The sequence below is a fragment of the Alternaria conjuncta genome, assembly GCF_024043145.1.
Source record: "Alternaria conjuncta strain BMP 0040 chromosome Unknown scaffold_25, whole genome shotgun sequence".
Lineage (NCBI taxonomy): Eukaryota > Fungi > Ascomycota > Dothideomycetes > Pleosporales > Pleosporaceae > Alternaria > Alternaria conjuncta.
The window spans coordinates 1-20,174 of NW_026250114.1; the positions used below are offsets into that span (position 1 = coordinate 1).

At 53.3% G+C, this 20,174-nt stretch overlaps 10 protein-coding genes across 10 annotated transcripts; 5 read left to right on the forward strand and 5 right to left on the reverse strand.

The window, feature by feature from the left end:
• Window positions 1-1,006: 1,006 nt before the first annotated feature.
• J4E85_010614 (uncharacterized protein) lies at window positions 1,007-2,722 on the reverse strand (the record flags this gene model as incomplete). The annotated part of the gene is made up of 1 exon (XM_051474820.1): window positions 1,007-2,722. One exon carries the CDS (start codon window positions 2,720-2,722, stop codon window positions 1,007-1,009), a length of 1,716 nt encoding a protein of 571 aa, XP_051321262.1.
• A 690-nt stretch (window positions 2,723-3,412) lies between these two features.
• On the reverse strand, window positions 3,413-3,697 carry J4E85_010615 (uncharacterized protein; the record flags this gene model as incomplete). Its single annotated transcript, XM_051474821.1, has 2 exons — window positions 3,413-3,669; window positions 3,691-3,697. The coding sequence occupies 2 exons, from the start codon at window positions 3,695-3,697 to the stop codon at window positions 3,413-3,415; spliced, it is 264 nt and encodes an 87-aa protein (XP_051321263.1).
• A 2,481-nt stretch (window positions 3,698-6,178) lies between these two features.
• On the forward strand, window positions 6,179-6,993 carry J4E85_010616 (uncharacterized protein; the record flags this gene model as incomplete). Its single annotated transcript, XM_051474822.1, has 2 exons — window positions 6,179-6,782; window positions 6,836-6,993. The coding sequence occupies 2 exons, from the start codon at window positions 6,179-6,181 to the stop codon at window positions 6,991-6,993; spliced, it is 762 nt and encodes a 253-aa protein (XP_051321264.1).
• Window positions 6,994-9,689: 2,696 nt separating this feature from the next.
• J4E85_010617 (uncharacterized protein) lies at window positions 9,690-10,421 on the forward strand (the record flags this gene model as incomplete). Its single annotated transcript, XM_051474823.1, has 1 exon — window positions 9,690-10,421. The coding sequence occupies one exon, from the start codon at window positions 9,690-9,692 to the stop codon at window positions 10,419-10,421; it is 732 nt and encodes a 243-aa protein (XP_051321265.1).
• Window positions 10,422-11,826: 1,405 nt separating this feature from the next.
• J4E85_010618 (uncharacterized protein) lies at window positions 11,827-12,453 on the reverse strand (the record flags this gene model as incomplete). Its single annotated transcript, XM_051474824.1, has 3 exons — window positions 11,827-11,961; window positions 12,018-12,322; window positions 12,438-12,453. 3 exons carry the CDS (start codon window positions 12,451-12,453, stop codon window positions 11,827-11,829), a joined length of 456 nt encoding a protein of 151 aa, XP_051321266.1.
• Window positions 12,454-13,093: 640 nt separating this feature from the next.
• J4E85_010619 (uncharacterized protein) lies at window positions 13,094-13,670 on the forward strand (the record flags this gene model as incomplete). Its single annotated transcript, XM_051474825.1, has 3 exons — window positions 13,094-13,285; window positions 13,339-13,449; window positions 13,506-13,670. 3 exons carry the CDS (start codon window positions 13,094-13,096, stop codon window positions 13,668-13,670), a joined length of 468 nt encoding a protein of 155 aa, XP_051321267.1.
• A 265-nt stretch (window positions 13,671-13,935) lies between these two features.
• On the reverse strand, window positions 13,936-14,713 carry J4E85_010620 (uncharacterized protein; the record flags this gene model as incomplete). The annotated part of the gene is made up of 2 exons (XM_051474826.1): window positions 13,936-14,611; window positions 14,664-14,713. The coding sequence occupies 2 exons, from the start codon at window positions 14,711-14,713 to the stop codon at window positions 13,936-13,938; spliced, it is 726 nt and encodes a 241-aa protein (XP_051321268.1).
• A 420-nt stretch (window positions 14,714-15,133) lies between these two features.
• Window positions 15,134-15,944, reverse strand: J4E85_010621 (uncharacterized protein; the record flags this gene model as incomplete). Its single annotated transcript, XM_051474827.1, has 2 exons — window positions 15,134-15,682; window positions 15,729-15,944. The coding sequence occupies 2 exons, from the start codon at window positions 15,942-15,944 to the stop codon at window positions 15,134-15,136; spliced, it is 765 nt and encodes a 254-aa protein (XP_051321269.1).
• Window positions 15,945-16,286: 342 nt separating this feature from the next.
• RNR1 (ribonucleotide-diphosphate reductase subunit rnr1) lies at window positions 16,287-19,132 on the forward strand (the record flags this gene model as incomplete). Its single annotated transcript, XM_051474828.1, has 3 exons — window positions 16,287-16,305; window positions 16,363-16,520; window positions 16,571-19,132. 3 exons carry the CDS (start codon window positions 16,287-16,289, stop codon window positions 19,130-19,132), a joined length of 2,739 nt encoding a protein of 912 aa, XP_051321270.1.
• A 625-nt stretch (window positions 19,133-19,757) lies between these two features.
• Window positions 19,758-20,158, forward strand: J4E85_010623 (uncharacterized protein; the record flags this gene model as incomplete). Its single annotated transcript, XM_051474829.1, has 2 exons — window positions 19,758-19,899; window positions 19,959-20,158. 2 exons carry the CDS (start codon window positions 19,758-19,760, stop codon window positions 20,156-20,158), a joined length of 342 nt encoding a protein of 113 aa, XP_051321271.1.
• Window positions 20,159-20,174: the final 16 nt, after the last annotated feature.

Sequence of the window (20,174 nt, forward strand, 5' to 3'; positions counted from 1 at the left end):
TGCCCGCCTAACCCCCCCCCCCCCCCTCCCCACATCACGACGGCACCGCAAACCGCTTCGGAGATGGCGACATTAGCGCGCTCAAGGAAGACCCATGATGTGAAAAGCCGCAAGAACCAAGGGTGATGGAAATACAAATCCTGGCTCCTGGTCGACGTTCTATGTGGATCGGCGTGGGGTACTGGATGATACATTCGGGTAAGGGAAGCTAGGCGGGAAGTATTAGCAGCGAAGGCGATATAGGATAGGGTGAGGCGGGGCGGAAGCGGCATGAAAGCGAACTATCGAGTAGTTAGCCAAGAGGGATAGCTGCAAGCGAAATTTTTCGCTTTTAGCTGGGAAGCCTGTACTGAGGGTATCATAGGACGATCAGTATTTCTTCGCCCTCATGACTATTTGCAAACTTTATGCTGTGGGACTTGGTGGCTGGGAAGCCAAGACGTTGATGGCGAGATGAGGTGCAGGTGGTGTTATACCACGCGACTCGTATTGCGACTACCGTTGCGCTGGGAAGAAGGCCGTTGTTCCCTGGCGCCTAAGCTGGATTGGACGGCTCATTACATGCTATGGGTATGAGAACACCGCGTTCGCGTTGTTGGAAGAGAATGCGAGTGCAGTGCAGTGCATTGAGATTTGATCATGCTGTCTCGCCAAACGATACCGAAAGAAGACTGACAGCGCATATGTCGTGAGAGCCAACATCAACGTCGAGAGACCATGCAGTGCGATAACGGAGAATAAATGCAGTGCAACGAATATAGTCAACCTCCACAAAGGCCACCCACCACATCCCTCCACTTCGCTTGCTTTATCCCAAAAGCGAACTTGACAGCTAGTACGCACCACTGAAATTCCCACAGACTGTTAAGATGCCCATGCCTGTAGTGCCCCGTCCATCCATCCATCGCGTCGCTCGACACATGTCGTGCAGATACCGGTAAACCTTCCTTTCGTCCCAATGCAGATCCACCTCCACCACCACCACCTCATCATGCTTCGCAGTCGCCTACGCTGGCCCCCTTCCTAGCATCGCTCTAACGCCTGCAGCCGCATACTCATGCGCGACGTCTGGCGCGCCCGGCACGCTGGGAGCGGCATACCTGCTCTGGCCTCGCAGTTGACGCCCGAAGCTCTCGTCGTCATACACGACCGAGTCGTTGGTGGCGGCAATGTGCCTTTGGTAGAGTTGCTGGGATGCTGCGTCTTGTGATCCGGTGCCTACACCGCTGAGTGTGAGGCGCTGCTCTGTGCTGCCTGATCCGAAGGACTTTTTCAGTGCGGGGACAGACAGGTAGGATGCTGTGCCATTTTGCCAGTTGTCCACGTCAGAGCCTGTGAAGGTCTGGTTGCTGTAGGGCGTCGAGCGTAGACGTGTGTAGTCGAATGTTTTCCAGTCATTTGGGAAGGCTAGGTCTCCTTGTTGCTGCACGTTTTTGCTTCGTTCCATGCTTGCGTTGATGCTGACGTTGCCGCCTGATGGTGCGCTGTAGGACGATTGCACCCATAGAGGGTATTCGAATCTCTTGGAATAATCGGTGGATGCTGTATGTGTGCCTGTTGTCGACTGACGTACGATCTGGTCGTTACCGCCGTTGCTGAGAGTTCCAACGTTGGAGTAGGTCAGCTTCTGGGTCCAGGTAACCGCTTTTGAACCTGCGGGCGTGTCGAACGTGGATTGGATTTCTAGATTGCGAGTGACTTGAATAGAGTAGTCCAGAACGATGCCTGCGCTGCTGTTCGAGTATCCGCGTTTTGACGAGTGTAGTACGATACTGGAAGTCGTAACAGTGGTAGGCGCGGGTCCTATGATAGCGTTGTTGCCAGTGTCAAGCCAAACGAAGATCTTCCCAGTAACGACCCAATTCGATTCGATGGCTGTCGTAAAGTTCCCGTTCCCACGACCATCATCATCGACACCGACAACCTGAATCTCGAAGCTATGGGACTGGCCGTCGCTGAGCAATGGTATGAACGGAGTTATGTCGATTTCGTCTTCTCGCAGATCGAATGCATCGATGCCTACGATGGGCCTCCAAAAGCCAGGAACAACGCCACCGGTGAAGATGACGGGAAAGGGCCAGGCGACTCCAGCCAATGATCCGTCGATGAGAAGACGAAGTTCTCGGAAGGCCGAGTGACCGTATAGCGTGGTGTCGTTGCCGAATGCGTTGGTGTCTGATGACAAGACGTTGCTCCACCAGAACTCCTCAGCAGCCTGGCCACACGCGGAGATGGAAAAGGCCGCCTTCTTCGCGTTCTGCGGAAGCACAACGCTGTTGACTGCTCTTGTCTCCGGTACGACGAATACGCTGGATGCATCTTGACCCGACTTCCGTGCCGAGATTGGGATGATAACATCTGCGGGCTCGATAGCATCGTCGGCAGTGAAGAAGGTGGCGGTCAGCGTGGTATACCAGGAGCCGGTGTATGTATCGTCGACGATATTACCGAGATCGAAGATTATCTTTTGTGGCGTATTGAAAAGAGATTGGTAGCTGCTCATGTCCTTGACATATGTCCATATTATGCCGGCTTGTGTTGGCTCGGCGGTGGAAGTACGGAAAACTTCGGTATCATCAAGGAACATCACACCGAGCCGGTCAAACTGCCGGCCGGCAGAGGTAACGGTAAAGTTGAAGGTAACCCTGTTGAAGCTGCACTCCGGCGGGTTGAATTGTCCCACGAATGGCTGTCCGTACGAGGAGGCAAATGTATGGACCATCAAGGTCTGCTGGCATGCATCAACTGGACTCAGGACTGGTGGCGCAACCTGTAGGCATTCTAGCAGAGATGATTCGTTCGTAGCACGGTTTCTCAAGGACACGGTCTGGGGGTAGGGTTGCGCAAGCGGGGTAGTCGTGAGTAAAGCGGAAGTAGATTGAGATAGCGTCATTAGTATTAAGAGCAGAGTTACGAGACACAGTCGTCCGTTGTTGGGTACCGCTCCCATAGGTGATGCCAATTCTAATAGTTCGCCGTTACGCCTTGCATGAATTCCATCGCTCTTGCGCTTCCAATCGCACACGCTAAACGCCATTTTAGCAACCGGTCAGTAGCGGTTTGCTGTGAAAAACGCCGTTACTCCGTTGGAGAGGTATCTTGCGGAAGTCCAGGTATCTTGGTACACAGATGAACGCCAAATAAGAAAGTCGATGACGATGCGATTGCCAGCTGATTGGAGTCAGTACTTGATGTAAATTGTGACAAGTAGGCGAAACTCACATCGTCAATTCAGAAATGCAGCTGTTGCCTCATTCAAAATGCGGCGGAAGGTTGCGGAAAGTAGGTGTTGTGGGCGAAGGCTTGAATGGGTGGTTGCGAGGTAGATCGTTGTTGCTTTGCCGTTCCGTTGTTTGCTAATTCCGTGGGTCCCCGCCGTATGAGAACGAGAGCAGTTGTTTCCGGCAAGCTCTTATTGGCCGCCTTTGTGATTGTCCCAGAATCTCTTAGTAGCGTTGCGAACTATTTCGTTATCTCCGAATCGTGTGCGATAGTAGTTCATGAGCGCAAATTCGTCTGGCGGGAGGATGTAGGATTGTGGTTGAGCGTTGAGTTTTGACCAGACCACGGCAAGGCGTTTCTCAAGGAATTGGGCGAGTTGCTGGTCAACGCCTCCGTCACTGTTTTGAGCAACGTGAACAGCCTGGCCAAGAGAGAGGTAGCCGTGGCCTGCTATATATTCCGTGTTACCACCCATGGTTGCTGTGTAATGCAGGATATATTGGTTGGTGATGAGGCTAAACGAGAGAGGAAGGAGCGACGGCTGATAGTAGTATAGTAGTAGTGTTGACAAGATAAGGAGCGTGGGAGTCGAAGATAATGTCAAGAGAGCGGTGACGGGTAGTGAGACACTGTGCAGAATAGGTGAGGAAGTAGTGCGGACAGGTAGTCTATATACGAAGGCATATTAATAGGCAAGTTGAGAATGAGACGAACCCACGTGGAGAAACAGGCAGATCCTGAACAACAACTCATGCAGCAGCGCAGGGTAAGAGCTTAGTCGAAGCCTCAAACAGTTGGCTCCGGGAGCGTGCCGTTTTGGGCGCTGTCAAGTTGTGAAGCGAAGGAATGGGTGTAACACGAAAGCACAGTACCATCCCGCCGAATAATGTGAGAGACCAGGGCCCTGGTCCGCCAGGAAGTCACAAACGGCGCCGAGCTTTTGCAAGGGCATGGCGATCAACTCCAGAGTCCAGCCGAGCTAGCAGGGGGGACAGACGACGCTGGCGCCGTTCGAAGAGGAGCCCTTGTCCGGTGCTTTGGGACGTCAGAAGGCAGAGGAACGCTCGTGATCACGGGCCAATCAAGGGGCTAATGCGGCGGCAAGAGAGCGATGTTAAGGCCAGGTAGATGAATAGTGGTCTCCATCACTCGTCAGCTCAGTACCCAAAGCTCAAAGTTTGAGACTGGTGCGGTTGCAGGGTTGTGGGAACGCCGAAAACTTTAAAGGATCAACTTGCAAACCTTCCCAGGCCCTCGCAGCCAGGCGCCGAGCCGTGCTGCAGGAATGTCGGCTAGAGAGTTGGACGAGAAGGAAGGGCGAGCCAGTTAATGACAGGTGAAGGCCAACTAAAGCAGATGAGCATACTATACGGTCGGCGCAGGTTGACGATGTCGTGATGCAGTTCGGCAGTGGGAGTGGCGCCGGGAATTGCAAACGCGTCGCCAGGCATCAGGACGAGTCGGCGACTGCAGCGCAGCGGAACCATGTGTGGAACCTTGTCAGATCGAATCAGGCTAATGTAAAACGTTGGAGACTGTTAGAGGCCGGATGCGTCCGCGAGATGCCAACGCCCTTGAGCAGACGCTCGACCATGTAGATGCTGCAGGCAGTTGTCATACCCAGGATGATCAGCCCCACCCACCGCCCACCCAGAGTCACCCCATGCGAGGCGAGGCGACGGGATAATGGCATGCGATTGCGAGGAGAGTGGGTTGTGAAACGATTGTATTGACTGGACTTCTGTAACGGAGGGCACTCCTGTTCCACTACTCCTGCGCTTTCGGTACCAGCGAACAGGTTCGCATACAGCGAGAGCAGGACCCGCACGGTCGATAATAAAGCTACGCGTGGTGACCCCGCAATTTAGAATTCAAGATGGACAGTAAATACGACGCGTGAAATGCATTCCGGTAGGCCATGGAGGTCCATGCTGGCGCGATGCATCTCGAGTGTGATACCGGCTGGCAGGCGGCCACCTAGTAACGCCACACTTCGGGCGTGCTCGACGGGCTTTTGGCACTGCAAATGACCGGCGCGCTTGCGAGACATCACACTGATGTTGCTGGCCAAGCGACGGCGAAGGAGTCGGGCGTGCGTCGCTGCAAGTGCTGCCCATGTTCCGCCCGCAAGGGGGCTTCTCGCTATGCCCTTCTGGTCATGGACTGCAACAGATGTTTGCAGGAAACACGCTTCGAGACTCCCCGAGGAAGCTCTTGGCCACGGTTGGGCTAATGCAGGCTGACGCTTCTGTCAGGCAACTCTGAGATTGTGCGCACGACACGACCCCGGGGTGCTGGCTTTGGACGAACGGCAGGGTCAGTTCGCCACGTAGAAACTGAAGGCGTTCAGGAAATGAGACAGTTCTGGCAGAGATGGGCGAAACTGTTGAGCGGCTGCTCCACCAGGGCTGCTTCACGCCATCAGTGCGCGGCGTGACATATCATCGGTAGGATCCGACATGCGACATGGCCACGACAATGACACGAGGGTTGAGGCAGCGACATTTCGGTCAGTGACTCGGTAAACTCTGGCTTCTTCTTTCTAGCGCGTCCACGGCGGGATGTTGTGCGTCGTCCTTCTGCTTCGAGACGAGAACCACGAGGTGTATGGATGATGCCCGTCGCCGACGGTATGCTCCGGGCAGCGATTACTACTACAACGACTGCGTGTGGTATCTACGGGTAAAGCAGAGTCGGCAATCGCGTTAGGAAGAGTGCATGCGCGCGCGGTGCATGGCGCCATGGGCCCTCGTGCGGCGACGGTGAATCTGTCGGGGGGCGGGATTACCATGATCCGATGGACGGACCCTGACTAAATTATATGGCAATGGTGACGATGCACCAACGGCGGTAGCTTTGGCGAGGTTTTGAGAGTGCGACAACGAGCCTGAGTCGACCACACCGCCCCACGTGAAAGCCGATTCACCTGCCCTGCCCATCTCCGATCGTCCATGCCATGAAGCCACGAGTCGCCCGCCTGTGGCCTGCCACGCTGCCGTTTGGCGGTGCCGCCAGTGGTGCCGCCTCACGCCCATCGGCGCCCTTCCTCCGCAACTTCTTCACCTCTGCCCAACCCGCCGCCCGGCCCAGCCTAGGAAGCAAGTCGCTGCACCACGGCGCCCTGCTGCTGTTCCGCTACCAACGATCTGCCCTCGGCCGCCGCTTCCGCTCGCTGCGCTTCAAGAGCGACAAACCGCCCGTCCAGTCGCACAACCCCACGCCACACCTTGGCAGTCCCGAACCTGCGCCCTCGGTATCGCAGCGACTGAAGAAGCTTTCTCGCGAATATGGCTGGACGGCAGTGGGCGTCTACCTGGGCCTGTCCCTCATCGACTTTCCCCTCTGCTTCATGGCAGTGCGGCTACTGGGCACGGACCGGATAGGCCACTACGAGCATGTGCTGAAAAATGCGCTCTGGAGTGTCGTCCGCCTCGTCGTTCCCGACGCAGGCAAGAAGCCCGCAGAGGCCGAAGCCGACGAGACCACTGCCGAGGCCACCGCGAGGGAAGGCTACGTAGAGGCTGGAAAGGCGGTTGGACACGACGGAGGGTCAAACGCATGTACGCAAGACCTCTGCCTCTGGTGCTATATACACTGCTAACAACAACCACAGCCATCTGGTCACAGCTCGGCCTAGCCTACCTCGTCCACAAATCCCTGATCTTCTTCCGCGTGCCACTTACCGCAGCCGTCCTCCCCAAGGTGGTCAAAACTCTAAGAAGCTGGGGCTACAACATCGGCAAGAGAAAGCCCAAGACGCCGCCAGTCTAATTGCCAACAGACTTTCACCCATCCGCCCCCGGGCCATCGAAACCACTCCTTGTACATTCATGCATTACGACTTTGTAACAACACACACCTGTAGGATACGCATGTCAGACGAGCACCTCTGTTACATTCTACTAGTAGCGCACCAGCACATCTAGCGTCTCTTGACGTTGACCGCAATGTATATTCTCGGTCTTGCAGCGGCATGTCTTGACAATAGACAGCAATTACCGATACACCCAGATTCCCCTTTCAATATACCTAATTGTACAGCAAATCCCTGTGCCGGTTCTCTTGACTTTGACACCTTCCATCCATTCCCGCGCGTCTACATTCCAATGCCGAGGACGGCATCTCAGGACAAGGAGCGTTTCAGGCCTCCCCCACGATCGCTCGCCAAACCTTGTCGGTCCAGACGAGCCGCGGAGTGCTCTCCGCAGATTGTGCTCAAACCTAGCGCCATGACCCCGCGGCTGGGAATGTTGCTAGAAGAACTTCAATCGTTGGCAAAACCGCGCTTACACAAGGAGCACCCTGTGCCCACGAGGGTACCAGCCGTGCGAACAGCAGCCGTAATGTTATGCACAACATACAAGGCATGCAGGGGAGCGCGGCCTAATCCTCGACCGTACCCATCACGTTGTTGTTGCCGGCCCTGAACGTTGGGAACAGTAGTAGCAATACCAAGCCAAACTACCATCGACTTCGGACCTTCGTCGTATATCGGACTTCTTTTTTTGAGCTTTCCCGGAACGCGGTATCAAGACTGCAAATCTTCGCCCAAGTTGCAGAGTTTTGCCGCATGCGACATGGTGTTCTCATCCGAGCTTTACCCAGTCACCAAGTTCCACCTCGTTGGACTATCCCTTTTGCGCATCGGGCCTTCTTGTGTGGAAAGTTTCCCTACCTTCGGGATTTCCCCTACACTCTAAATCTACTCGCTTACCCAATTCGTACCCTGAAGCCGTTCACACCGATGTATCTTTTAGTCTCGGGGGCATCTTTTCGAAACCTTGCAGACTCCTAATCGATAAACCATGTGAACCATGTGCTGCTCTGGCAGCGATTAGTCTTCTCCATACTTGGCATCCATCATAATCGTACGATGGGCCTCGAGGCTTATATGTACATCAGTCTTATGTGTTGCTCTCGATTCTTCTGAAGCCCAAACTATTGACTTTTTGGACCGAAGGTTGATCAAGATGACCAAATACATGCTCCGGTGCAAAGGCTGCACGCGCGTCGACGCTCATCACATCAAAGTCTTGGATCACGATGTGATGCCAACACGCACACTACGGTAACTTGTTTCCGATGAAACGCGTTACAGGCATCCACTCTGCTTTTTGACAACGATGGCAGCCTCGCTTCCTGCCGCCGACAAGGCATCAGCCGCGAACCTGCAATTGTGACCAACTGCCGAATTGAGGCGTCGCGGAGATGATGTGTCTCAACGGTACAGCAGCATTGACGGGAGCTAAAAGCTTAAAGATGTAGCTAAGCCGTCACATCGCAAGTACGCGGAGAAAGTCCCAAACGGGTAAGCAATGATTCACCTATCGATGATCACTTCTTGGGCGCCGTATACGGGTCAAGACAATGCCGTCGACTATCTACCAGATTGGTAATATACGGAGATGAGATCAGTCATCCAGAGTCAATATGGAATTGCTAAGATAACGTGAGGCGCTCTTGCACGTCCCAGGGTACCCTTTCGAGAAACGCATAAGGCTGATTTCAAGTGCGGCTATGCCTATGATATTCCCCGCGGTCGTCCGTAAATACCGCCAAGGCTTCCCCGTTGTTACAAGGGCAGAGGGTACGCGGTGTCCGTATCATCATGTCGACGGGTAGGGGCACCGGTAGACCCATATAACAACCCGCTCAACACGTCTCGACAGCCGTAGTGCTGCCGGAATCCGACATTCCAGACGCTTCCAAATAGCACAGCATCCTCGTAAAACAAGGCAAGGCAACGTGGTTTAACAAAGAATGTATGAACGCAATGAGACCCGAGTAGCCACATAGTAAGGCAGCCAGGTCAATTAAACGCTCACGGGGTCGTTCTTGGAACATTCTTAGAGGGCTTGTATCGAAGTTGTAGCTGTTCGAGCAAGCGTGACAAATTGGTCCCTGATTCTACAAAGTTGAATATCGTGAAGTACGGACGAGTACGGGTGAGGTTCGCGGGCGCGTATATCCTGGTGGACCTCAGTCGTTTCAAACTCTGGAAACGACATAAGCACCTAGTTGTAGGCAATGATGCGCGCCATGCCCAGCATACACGACGTACACGCGTCAATCCTGTGCGACGTGCTGCCGAAGAAACTGCGCATCGTGCGCGAGCGTAGCTGTAGAGGAGAGAGAAAAATTCGCGGACCGCGATTTTCTTCAAAACCACGCCTGCACGTGTCTGCGCTAAACCCGATGGAACAACCCTGCATGTGCCCCTAACCCCTTTGATCCACCACCAACACGAGCAAGCCTCACCCACGCAACGCAACCACCAACGCGCATCCTCAACACACACCCTAAATACCTACCCCACATGACTTCCTCCAATCTCGCGCCGCATTCCCTACGATGAAAGATCGCGATCCTGAAATCCCATTGCACACCGGCATACCATGCCCCGCCTTCCGCTGCGCCTCTTCCGCCTTCCGACAACGCGAGCGAAGCGCCGTCGACGCATGTACACCATGTTCTTCCTCGTGTTTGTCGTAGTGGCTTTTGTGCTACCTTTTTACGTCATCTACAAGCCGCCGAATGCGTTGATACGCTATTTCCAACGGAGGTGGCCGGATGTGCTTTGGCACGTGCCTTTAGCAAAAACAACGGGAGGAGAGAAAGTTATTGCTTTGACGATTGACGATGCGCCGTCGGAGTACACGAAAGAGATTCTGCAGGTACTAGAGGAATACGATGCGCACGCAACGTTCTTTGTTATTGGAGGCCAAGTCCCAGGAAGACAGGAAGCACTCGAGGCTCTCGTGAAAAGCGGCATGGAACTAGGAAACCACGCCATGCACGACGAGCCATCTCGTTCCCTCAGCTCTGAAACCCTCACCGCAGAAGTAACCCAAGTAGAAGGCTACATCAACGGCACTTACGACGCAGTGGGGAAACCGCATCCGCCACGGTACTTCCGACCTGGCTCGGGTTTCTTCAGCACGAGGATGAGGGCGCAGATTAAGGAGATGGGGTACCAGATGGTGCTGGGTAGTGTGTATCCTCATGATCCGCAGATTGCTTATCCGGGGGTTAACGCGAGGCATGTGCTTAGTATGGTGAGGGAGGGCAGTATCATTATCTGTCATGATCGCAGGGGGTGGACGGCGCCGATGTTGAGGAAGGTGTTGCCGGTGTTGAAGAGGAAGGGGTATAGGGTTACGACTGTGTCGGGGTTGTTGGAGGCTGCGGGGAGAGGGTGAGACGAGAAAGCGCAATGAGGTTGCAAGATGAGGAAAAGCTGCGGCGGGGCATGAGCGTTCGACATCTAGGAGATAGCGATTGTGTGGATCTTGCATCCGTCGTTCGAAACGATAATTCAGCATCGCGACCGCATCTGGAGATCTTCTCGGATAATGAGTTCCGATCCATGGCTTGTCTGCTTCATGCCGAATCCACAGCGCAGACTACCACAAAACATCGCTCTTCTCAGTATCACGAGCAGGACCAACACCGAAGAAATTATCAGCTGCTGTCCATACACCAGAAATACACCTAGATACCGTATTTGTACAGCAGATCCTATATCAAAGGAAATCGGTCGACACACGGGTAACAAGTCGACAGAAACAATACAGCCCTCTAAGAAATGATCATCATCTGCAAAAGCTTTGTTCCATCTCTGTGATCTTGTATTGACCAGGAGTGTTTGGAGTAGATACTAACTTTTCGTAATATAACACAGCCAGTTCTTCGTTCGTGTTCAGTAGACAGTGTTTATCCTAAAATTAGAGTGGAAGATATCGTCACGATCCTGACGACTGACATCACCGCAGACATCGTCCGCCTCTTATTGGCCGTGTTTACATTACACGTATCTTAGCTGCAACTCTTTTCTTGTTACTAATAGAAGCATTTATAAAACTCCGCTCCCAACATGACGATACCTACGCTGGCATACATACTTTTCTAGATGTAATCCACAGCTGCGGTCCTGATAAGCAAGCCTTAGTCGTCTTTGCAGCTGCAGGCAGCGAATATATCTAGGGGAGGTACTCGGGAAGACTTGCAGGTAGCTCATGCAACCAAGTTGTTCAACGTCATAGTTGTTATGCTTCGACATCACCACCACGCCTTCGCAGCAAAGACAAAAGTCAATGTCGTCAATGCTGTGTAAAGCAAGTTGAAATAGATGTTTTTGCATCATAGCTTGTCTTCGGTCACTAAGACTCTTATTGTAAGTTCTGTTAATATGTCATGCGAGGGTATGGGAATGACAAAGGCTGTGCTAGAATGCATCAAAGCCTTCATGAACGCAGCGAGTTTAAGAGAAAGACACATGGCACCTCAAAGAATGAGACCGAGCAATATTCGCATGTTCGGTTAGGTGTTAAATAGTACCAAGACTTAGGGACATTATCTCATAGATGCATATGACTTCTAAGCGCATTGGGTAAAGGCACGAACAAGACATAATCACACTTGCATAATCAAGACGACTGCATGAATTATTTCCTTCATTGAGGTATATTACATCGTAAGAAGCAAGCCCTTTATCAAGCTTTTTGCTAGCTCATATCATCTGCATCATTCGCTGACTGTAAGCATCAATCTAAACCGCCAAAGATGAGAATCCCTAAACTCCTCTGCCGTTATGGGGCGAGACGCTTAGTCGAAGGGGTTGGTGCGGGTTCCCCAGTAGGTGAGGAACATGCTGAGACCGACGGTCTCGAGGACGCGGGCAAGGGCACCAATGGCGATGGTGTCCATGGGGCGCTTCTCGGTGACAACCTGGGAGACAATCTGTGCACGTGTTAGAGTGTGTTCATGAAATTTGGTTGACACGTGGGATGACGTACGGAGGGAGCGGCGGAGGCGAAGAAGATCAAGGAGCCGAGGTAAGCAGCACCCTTGTAGGTGAGAGTTCCGGTAGCGTTGATCAGAGCACCGACACCGTAGGCCTGGATACCAGAGCCGAGCACGGAGCTACCCCACGATGCGGCGGCGGTAGCGGCCTCCTTGCTGTGGAAGTACTCCTCCTTGGAGTTGGCCTGCTGTGCGCGGCGGTATGCGTCACCGAAGACGGGGCCGAGGACGGCGAGGGAGACAGCGTGGTTGAAGGCCGTGCCGAGGGCAATGGCAGAGGGCTTGACAGGAGGAAGGTCTGAGATGAATTGTTAGTCAGATTCTTCAATTGCGATGTCTAAGCTGCCACATGGTGCGCAATTACTCGTGCAAGTGCGGGCAGCAGCTAGAACGCGGAGTGAGTGTTTGCTTACAGTGTAGGGAGGCCATTGTGATGGTAGTGTGTGGTTTGGGATGAGGTTAAGGGGGAGAGTAAAGTGAGTTTGCTTGTGGTGATGGTTTGTAGGAGACCAGGAAGACGAGCTCTTTTGTAGTCGCAGCCGCAGCGAGGGCCTGCACCTGACATTCGTATGACGTAGATGCCAAGGCCCCACTCAATCGTGGACAATCGAGCCAGAACCTGGCTCAGCCCGTCCCAATTGATGCAAGTCGCATCCACTTGCCCTCGTGCGGGCCTGGACTGTACGCCATAGCAACTTTAGCATGGCGACAGCACGGCCAAAGACTGGCTTTTCGACTTTCGACGTGCTTCCTTCGCGCGTCTCTCACTCAGGTACGTCACTTGGGAAGTGGAGTGAGCAGGGAGCTCGGACCCACTACCCCATCTGCCAGCAATTTGCGGCTGCGGGTTGTGTGCTTCCAGGATTTAGCGCTCGCATCCCCCTCGGTTCGTCGACAGGTACACCTTGCCTTTGCGTCGGGGAGGGGGATGATTTTCCCTCTATCCTTGTCGCACCTCTGCCAATGCGCTTCCGCTGCTGTCTTGCAGCAAAGTGCGCGCATAGATTTGCTTTTGAATTGAACCACTGCCAACTTCACGCGCTCCACGGAGCTATCTCCTAGCGGCATGATGATACCAAAGAAGGCCTTCGGGCTTGTTGTTTGCCTGCTTCTCGCGACAGGCCTCATACTTTTCTCGCGGACGGTGGGACACTCGCTCGCCGAGTACTTCTTCGGGCCGTATGGGCCAGTCATACCCTACACCACGCATATCGTGTTGTTCCAGTTCAAAGATGGCACCAGCAAGTTCGCTGTCAAGGAGGTTAGGCGCGCGCAAGACCCACGCTGATGAGCGACGCTGAGACCACTTCTTAGGTGATTGCGCAATTCTTTGGGCTGAAGAAAACATGCATACATCCGACTACGCTCAGGCCGTACATTGTTTCGATCTCGGGAGGGAAGGATATCTCGACTGAGAATCTGCAGGTATTCAGCGCCGATCGAAGTTTAGAGATAGTCAACCATCTGACCTTCTCAAACAGAACGGCATCAGCCACGCTTTTGTCCTGCAGTTCCACTCCATCGAAGACCGTGATTACTATGTTAATGACGATCCAGTCCACAAGACGTTCAAGGAGGCAGCAGTATCGGCACTCGAGAAGGCAATTGTCGTCGACTATCAAAATGGGGTTTTTACAAGTGTGTAATTCTAAGAAAAGCAGTCCATCTTGCGTTGGAAAGAACAACGCGTCCGAATACCCTCGCCAAACAGGCCTTTCCTTCGTCGCTGTACCATTACCCGCCAATTCGAAATACAAAAATAGCCAATCAACTCCGATACTCCAAATTATTACTCTCGCCAAGAAAACCTCCATGCCGTAAAACATCTTGCAACTCCAGCTCATTCGATCGTCGTTTCCAGGAACCCACCAAAGCTTCTCTCGATCCTCAATTCTGCATCATCTGCCTAGCCTACTCTTCCGTCTCTCGCCTATTCTCACATGTCTGCCTCTCTTCACTCGTTGCATGACCATGATAGTCGCATAAGTCAGGTTCATCAACTCCTACAAGACCACCGTGTCGAAAGTCGACAAATTGGGCCATGATCCTCGCTAGAAACGGAGCCGGCAACAGTTCGATCCGGCTAGCCACCCAGCAGTCACTCCCGCTCCAGTAGCAGAAGCAATCGATGATCATGCGTAGAAGTGGATCCTCATCATCTAAGTTCTTGACTGCGTAGACAACGTGGGAGAGATCTGGTAGTAGATCCTCATCGACAAGATACTCAAAGATCATATCCAGACACTGCCGCTTGAGCTTAGGAACGTCGTATTTGTCGGAGAAGACGTAGAGCCTAACAAGCCGGTCAAATCGAAAGTTGGCGTCTTCGTCGCGGTGGTAGAGCGCGAGTAGCTGCGGAGAGTCGGCCTCTGTGGGGAAACGTTGACGATACAACCAGTTGGCGAACAGCTCGAAGATGTTCGCATCAGTGTCAGGCAGGGCGACGACTTTGTCTTTGGCTTCTTTGAAGGGACCTTTCAGGGCAGCGAGAAAGAAGGGCGAGTAGTAGACAATAAGGTTGAGGTGCACAGTGAAGCGTTTTGCCTTGGGCCCAATAACGATCTCAGCCATGGCGGTGTTAGGTGCTCTATCGAGGTTAGCATCTTGGGTAGTACTGGTACTCGGATATAATGACTTACGATATTCGGGGCTGTGTCTGTGACTGCTGTTGCTGGTTACTGGCCGACATATTGTTACTGAGAAGTTGATATATAGTAGACGAAGGAGAGAGGGAGGCTGACAAGCGCGCGAAAGTAGGCTTTATATACACCTAGGCAGCCTCATCTTAGAGTTGATGTCGTGGTCACTGCGGCGTTAAGCCCAGTGAGGGGATCCTTCACTACGACATATCAGACTTCGCGATCTGGGTCACCTCGACATCTCGAGCGCGTATACGAGCAAATTACAAACGGGGTGAGGCAGTCGCACTGAGTTTCCTGAGGGACTTGATCACCCGCCCTATTTCAAAGACGTAACTGCGTCACAAAGCTTGCTCGAAAGTCGCTTGATCAATCCGCGTGGAAGTCGTATTGAACGTCTGTTTGTTGTACATTTACACATTTGCTACAGAGGCTTCGCTGGATAGCGTCGTCGCTTTCAAAGTGACTTCTCAAGCCTTGACCTTCTTCATCTTCTCCATCTTCTCCTTATGCGCCCTTGTGCGCTCCTCCTTCTCTTGCTGTAACCTTCGGCTCCTTTCTATCATGTACTTCTGCTTTGCTGGTCCAACAACCTTGTTCGGGGCCTTGCCCATATCCACCTCCTCAGGGTAATGCATGGTCCTCTTCATCTCAATCTCTGGGTACACCTTCTTAGGCGCGGGCAATGTCCTCTTGTCCAGACCTGTGGAGTGTAGTATCCGTAACCTCTCAACCATATCCCGCAAGCCATCTACACCGTCCTTGCGGAATTGTGTAACCTTCTTGACGTGCGTTGTGATTCCTGGTGTCAGACCTAGGTTTGCTGGTCTCCTTGCTAGTGTCTTTGCGGTCATGGCGAAGCGCATGTCTCGTGGTCCGTCTACGAGTTCGAGGATGGCGGATTCGGCTTGGTCTTCTTTCATGGGCTCGACGCGGAGTACTCGGGTGTAGCCGCCGGGTCTGGATTCGTAGCGCTCTCTTATGGGGCCGAATAGCTTGGGTACCATTTCATTTGGTTCCTGATATTATCAGTGCGCGCTCTGGACATGCCATTGGGGCTCGTACATAGAAGATCTGTGTCGCTCTCCGCCGTGTCGCCTCAGTGTTCTTCTTTCCGAGGGTAATCAGCTTCTCCGCTAACCGCTGTGCCTCCTTCGCCTTGTGCCATGTTGTCGCTATGGTTTCGTGCTTGAAGAGCGATGTGACGAGGTTCCGCAGGAGCGCTTGACGATGCGACGACGACCGGCTGAGGTGGCGATATTTCATGTGACCGCCTGCCATGACGGGCAATTGGTTCTGTATAGGCCGGAAGGGGCGTGGAGGGTCTTGAAGTTGCTGCACTACCTCAACCTCTTGCACGCCGCGATACTGTCGCCCGCGAAAAGTTCGAGCATCGGCGGTCGCTTCCCCGACTCCACATCCCTGCCACGCCTGCTCTGCTTATGCAAGCAGCCACTTTAGCACTAAACGGATCCGTGACCCAAGCAACGCGACGGGACGCGTTTCTTCTCTTTACGCGTTATAAGTGTCCCTGCGTCCACCCACCCCTCACTCCTGCACTCTCCTCAGTACACCCTCTTCACGATACCCACACAGATACCCCCACTACTTTTCTAATTCAACATGTTCGTCCTCAAGCGTGGTATGTACTGCTTTGCCTTCACCGCCTCAAATCTTCACCACTAACGATTGACTCCAGATGGACGCAAGGAACGCGTGCAGTTCGACAAGATCACAGCACGAGTCTCAAGGCTGTGTTACGGCCTCGACCCGGACCATGTTGACCCCGCCGCCATCACCATGAAGGTCATTTCTGGTGTCTACCAGGGTGTCAACACCGTCCAACTAGACGACTTGGTACGGCTCTCGATGAGTTCAATGTCTTTCCAGTGGCTAACAGACGACAGGCCGCCGAGACTGCCGCATACATGACCACCACACATCCCGACTACGCCATCCTCGCTGCGCGTATTGCCGTATCAAATCTTCACAAACAGACACAGAAGCAATTCTCTGTAGTTGTAGAAGAGCTGTACAACTATGTCAACCCCAAGAACAACACCCGCCAACCCATGATCTCTGATTACATCTACAAGATCATCATGGACAACGCCGACGAGCTCAACTCGGCTATAGTCTACGACCGCGACTTCAACTACCAGTTCTTCGGCTTCAAGACGCTTGAGCGCTCATATCTCCTCCGCATCAACGGCAAGGTCGCCGAGCGCCCACAACACATGCTTATGCGTGTCGCTGTCGGCATTCATGGAGCCGACATTGAGAAGGCCATCGAGACCTACGACTACATGTCTCAAAAGTACTTCACACACGCCTCGCCCACACTGTTCAACGCGGGTACACCATCGCCACAAATGTCGTCATGCTTCCTCATCGACATGAAGGAGGACAGCATTGACGGTATCTACGACACACTCAAGACATGTGCGTTGATCTCCAAGACCGCCGGCGGTATTGGTCTCAACGTCCACCGCATTCGTGCTACTGGCTCATACATTGGTGGTACCAACGGAACATCCAACGGTCTCATCCCTATGCTCCGTGTGTACAACAACACTGCTCGCTATGTCGACCAGGGTGGCAACAAGCGTCCCGGTGCTTTCGCCATCTACCTCGAGCCATGGCACGCCGATGTCTTCGGCTTCCTCGACCTGCGCAAGAACCACGGCAAAGAGGAGGTCCGTGCTCGTGACCTTTTCTACGCTCTGTGGATTCCCGACCTGTTCATGAAGCGTGTCCAAGACAATGGAAACTGGACACTCATGTGCCCTAACGAGTGCCCCGGCCTTGCCGATGTCTATGGTGATGAGTTCGAGGCTCTGTACGAGAGCTACGAGAAGCAGAACAAGGGTCGCGAGACTGTCCGCGCCCAGAAGCTCTGGTACGCCATCCTTGAGGCTCAGACTGAGACTGGTAACCCCTTCATGCTTTACAAGGATGCTTGCAACCGCAAGAGTAACCAGAAGAACCTCGGTACCATCCGCAGCTCCAACCTGTGCACCGAAATCGTCGAGTACACTGCTCCTGATGAGGTTGCCGTCTGTAACTTGGCTTCTCTTGCCCTGCCTTCCTTCGTCGACTACAAGCGTGGCGAGTTTGACTTCAAGAAGCTCCACGAAGTCACACAGGTCGTCACTCGCAACCTGAACAAGATCATCGAGGTCAACCACTACCCAGTCGAAGAAGCACGCCGCAGCAACTTCCGCCACCGACCCATCGGTATGGGTGTCCAGGGTCTCGCTGATGCCTTCCTTGCCCTCCGCATGCCTTTCGAGTCCAATGAAGCGAGGAAACTCAACATTCAGATCTTCGAGACCATCTACCACGCTGCTCTCACTTCCTCATGCGATATTGCAAAGGAACTTGGTCCCTACGAGACCTACCCGGGATCCCCCGTCTCTCAGGGTCAACTGCAGTATGACATGTGGGGTGTCGAACCTACAGATCTTTGGGACTGGGTTGCCTTGAAGGCAAAGATTGCTGAGCACGGTGTACGCAACTCTCTGCTCATCGCGCCCATGCCAACTGCCTCTACCTCGCAGATTCTGGGCAACAATGAATGCTTCGAGCCATACACATCGAACATCTACTCTCGCCGTGTGCTTGCGGGTGAGTTCCAGGTCGTCAACCCATGGTTGCTCAAGGATCTCGTCGACATGGGCCTCTGGTCTGAGAACATGAAGAACCGTATCATCGCTGATGGCGGTTCAATTGCCAGGATTCCAAACATCCCCGAGGAGACCAAGACGCTCTACAAGACCGTGTGGGAGATCTCGCAGAAGAGGATCATTGAGATGGCCGCTGACCGTGGTGCATTCATTGACCAGTCCCAATCTCTCAACATCCACATGAAGGAGCCTACCATGGGTAAGATCACTTCCATGCACTTTGCTGGCTGGAAGGCTGGTCTCAAGACTGGCATGTACTATCTCCGTACCATGGCTGCTTCAGCACCTATCCAGTTCACTGTCGACCAAGAGGCCCTCAACGTCGTAGACACCAACGTTGCTCGTGCTCTACCCAAGGTACGAAAGCAACCGGGCTTCCAGCCTGAGGCTATCCGACACTCACCTGTCACTGCTTCGCAAACCCCATCTTCGGCACCTCGTCCAATGTATGCCACCAAGCCTACCAACGGCGAGGAGAAGAAGGAGGAGGAAAACGGTGTTCCCACCCCAGATGCTACCCCAGATGCTACTCCAACGCCTGTCACGGAGACCCGCAACGCTCTCGCAAGCAAGCCTTTCAAGGCCGATGTGGAGGAGGGCGCGAGCCCAAAGATGGTAGCTGCTGATGCAGCCGTCAAGCCGGACGAGGAGATCACCAGGAAGGACAAACAAGATGAGGACTCCAAGGATGACAGCGAGGACCGGGATGGTGACATCTATGCTGAAGCCGCCCTTGCTTGCTCGATAGAGAACCCTGAGTCCTGCGTCATGTGCAGTGGTTAAGCACTGCAATGCACATTTGTAGGATGGGTTTAGGTAAGAGCAGCGCTCTGACGCATATGGTCTTTCCGATTGTTTTCGGCGTTGGTGGTCTTTACGCGTAGGCACGCTTGGATTAACGCAAGGAGGTATGAGCTCATGAGTTGGATGTGTTTATTGTCAAACCATAATGTATGTAGCGAACATAACGTTCTTTGGAACACACTTTTCTCCACACATGCACATGTGTCTGTCAACCGTGATGTCCTCAATCTCCCCACGCTCCGACACTAGCGTGACACGTTCCGAAAGCCGCGGCTTAATTCCGAACAGGAAGCTACATCTTCCCCACATTGCGCCCTACCTCAGTACAACCAACACGCGCCCTTGGAAGTACATACTACTCGGCGTACCTCTATAAACACATTTGAAGTACTGCATACCGTACGTATCTGTCTCCACCCAATTCCCTCAACCAAGAAGCTAACACGCGCACCTTCTCGTAGCTCTCCTAAGCTCAAGCTCCCATAGCCGCAGCCCCACTGGCCCGCCTTGCTTGCTACGACACATACATATGTTTGCCCTCCGCACCTTCCGCCCCGTCCTCGCAACACCAACACGCTTCGTACCAAAGATATACCAACGCACAATGGCATCGTCTACCGCTCCACTACAAGAATGGCTCATCATCGTGCCTGATCATAAGGATGCGCTGCAGAAGCGTATCGCGAGTCGCCCGAAACATCTCGAGGGGTTGAAGGCTGATAGGGAGGATATGTGGTTGTGGGGTGGTATTTTCACACCCCCCTCTTGTACGAGAGAGGATAAAGCTAATGCTACATGTTTGTAGGAGCGATGCTCGAAGAGCCCATCAAAGAAGGCGACACGGGCCCACCCAAGATGAAGGGCTCAGCGTGCCTCATTGGTGCTAAGACGAGGGAGGAGGTTGTGGAGAGGTTGAAGCAGGATGTTTATGTTAAGGAGGGCGTGTGGAATTTGGAGGATATGCAGATTATTCCGTTTAAGAGTGCGGTTAGGAAGGCTTTGTAGGAGTGTGCTGGTGGAG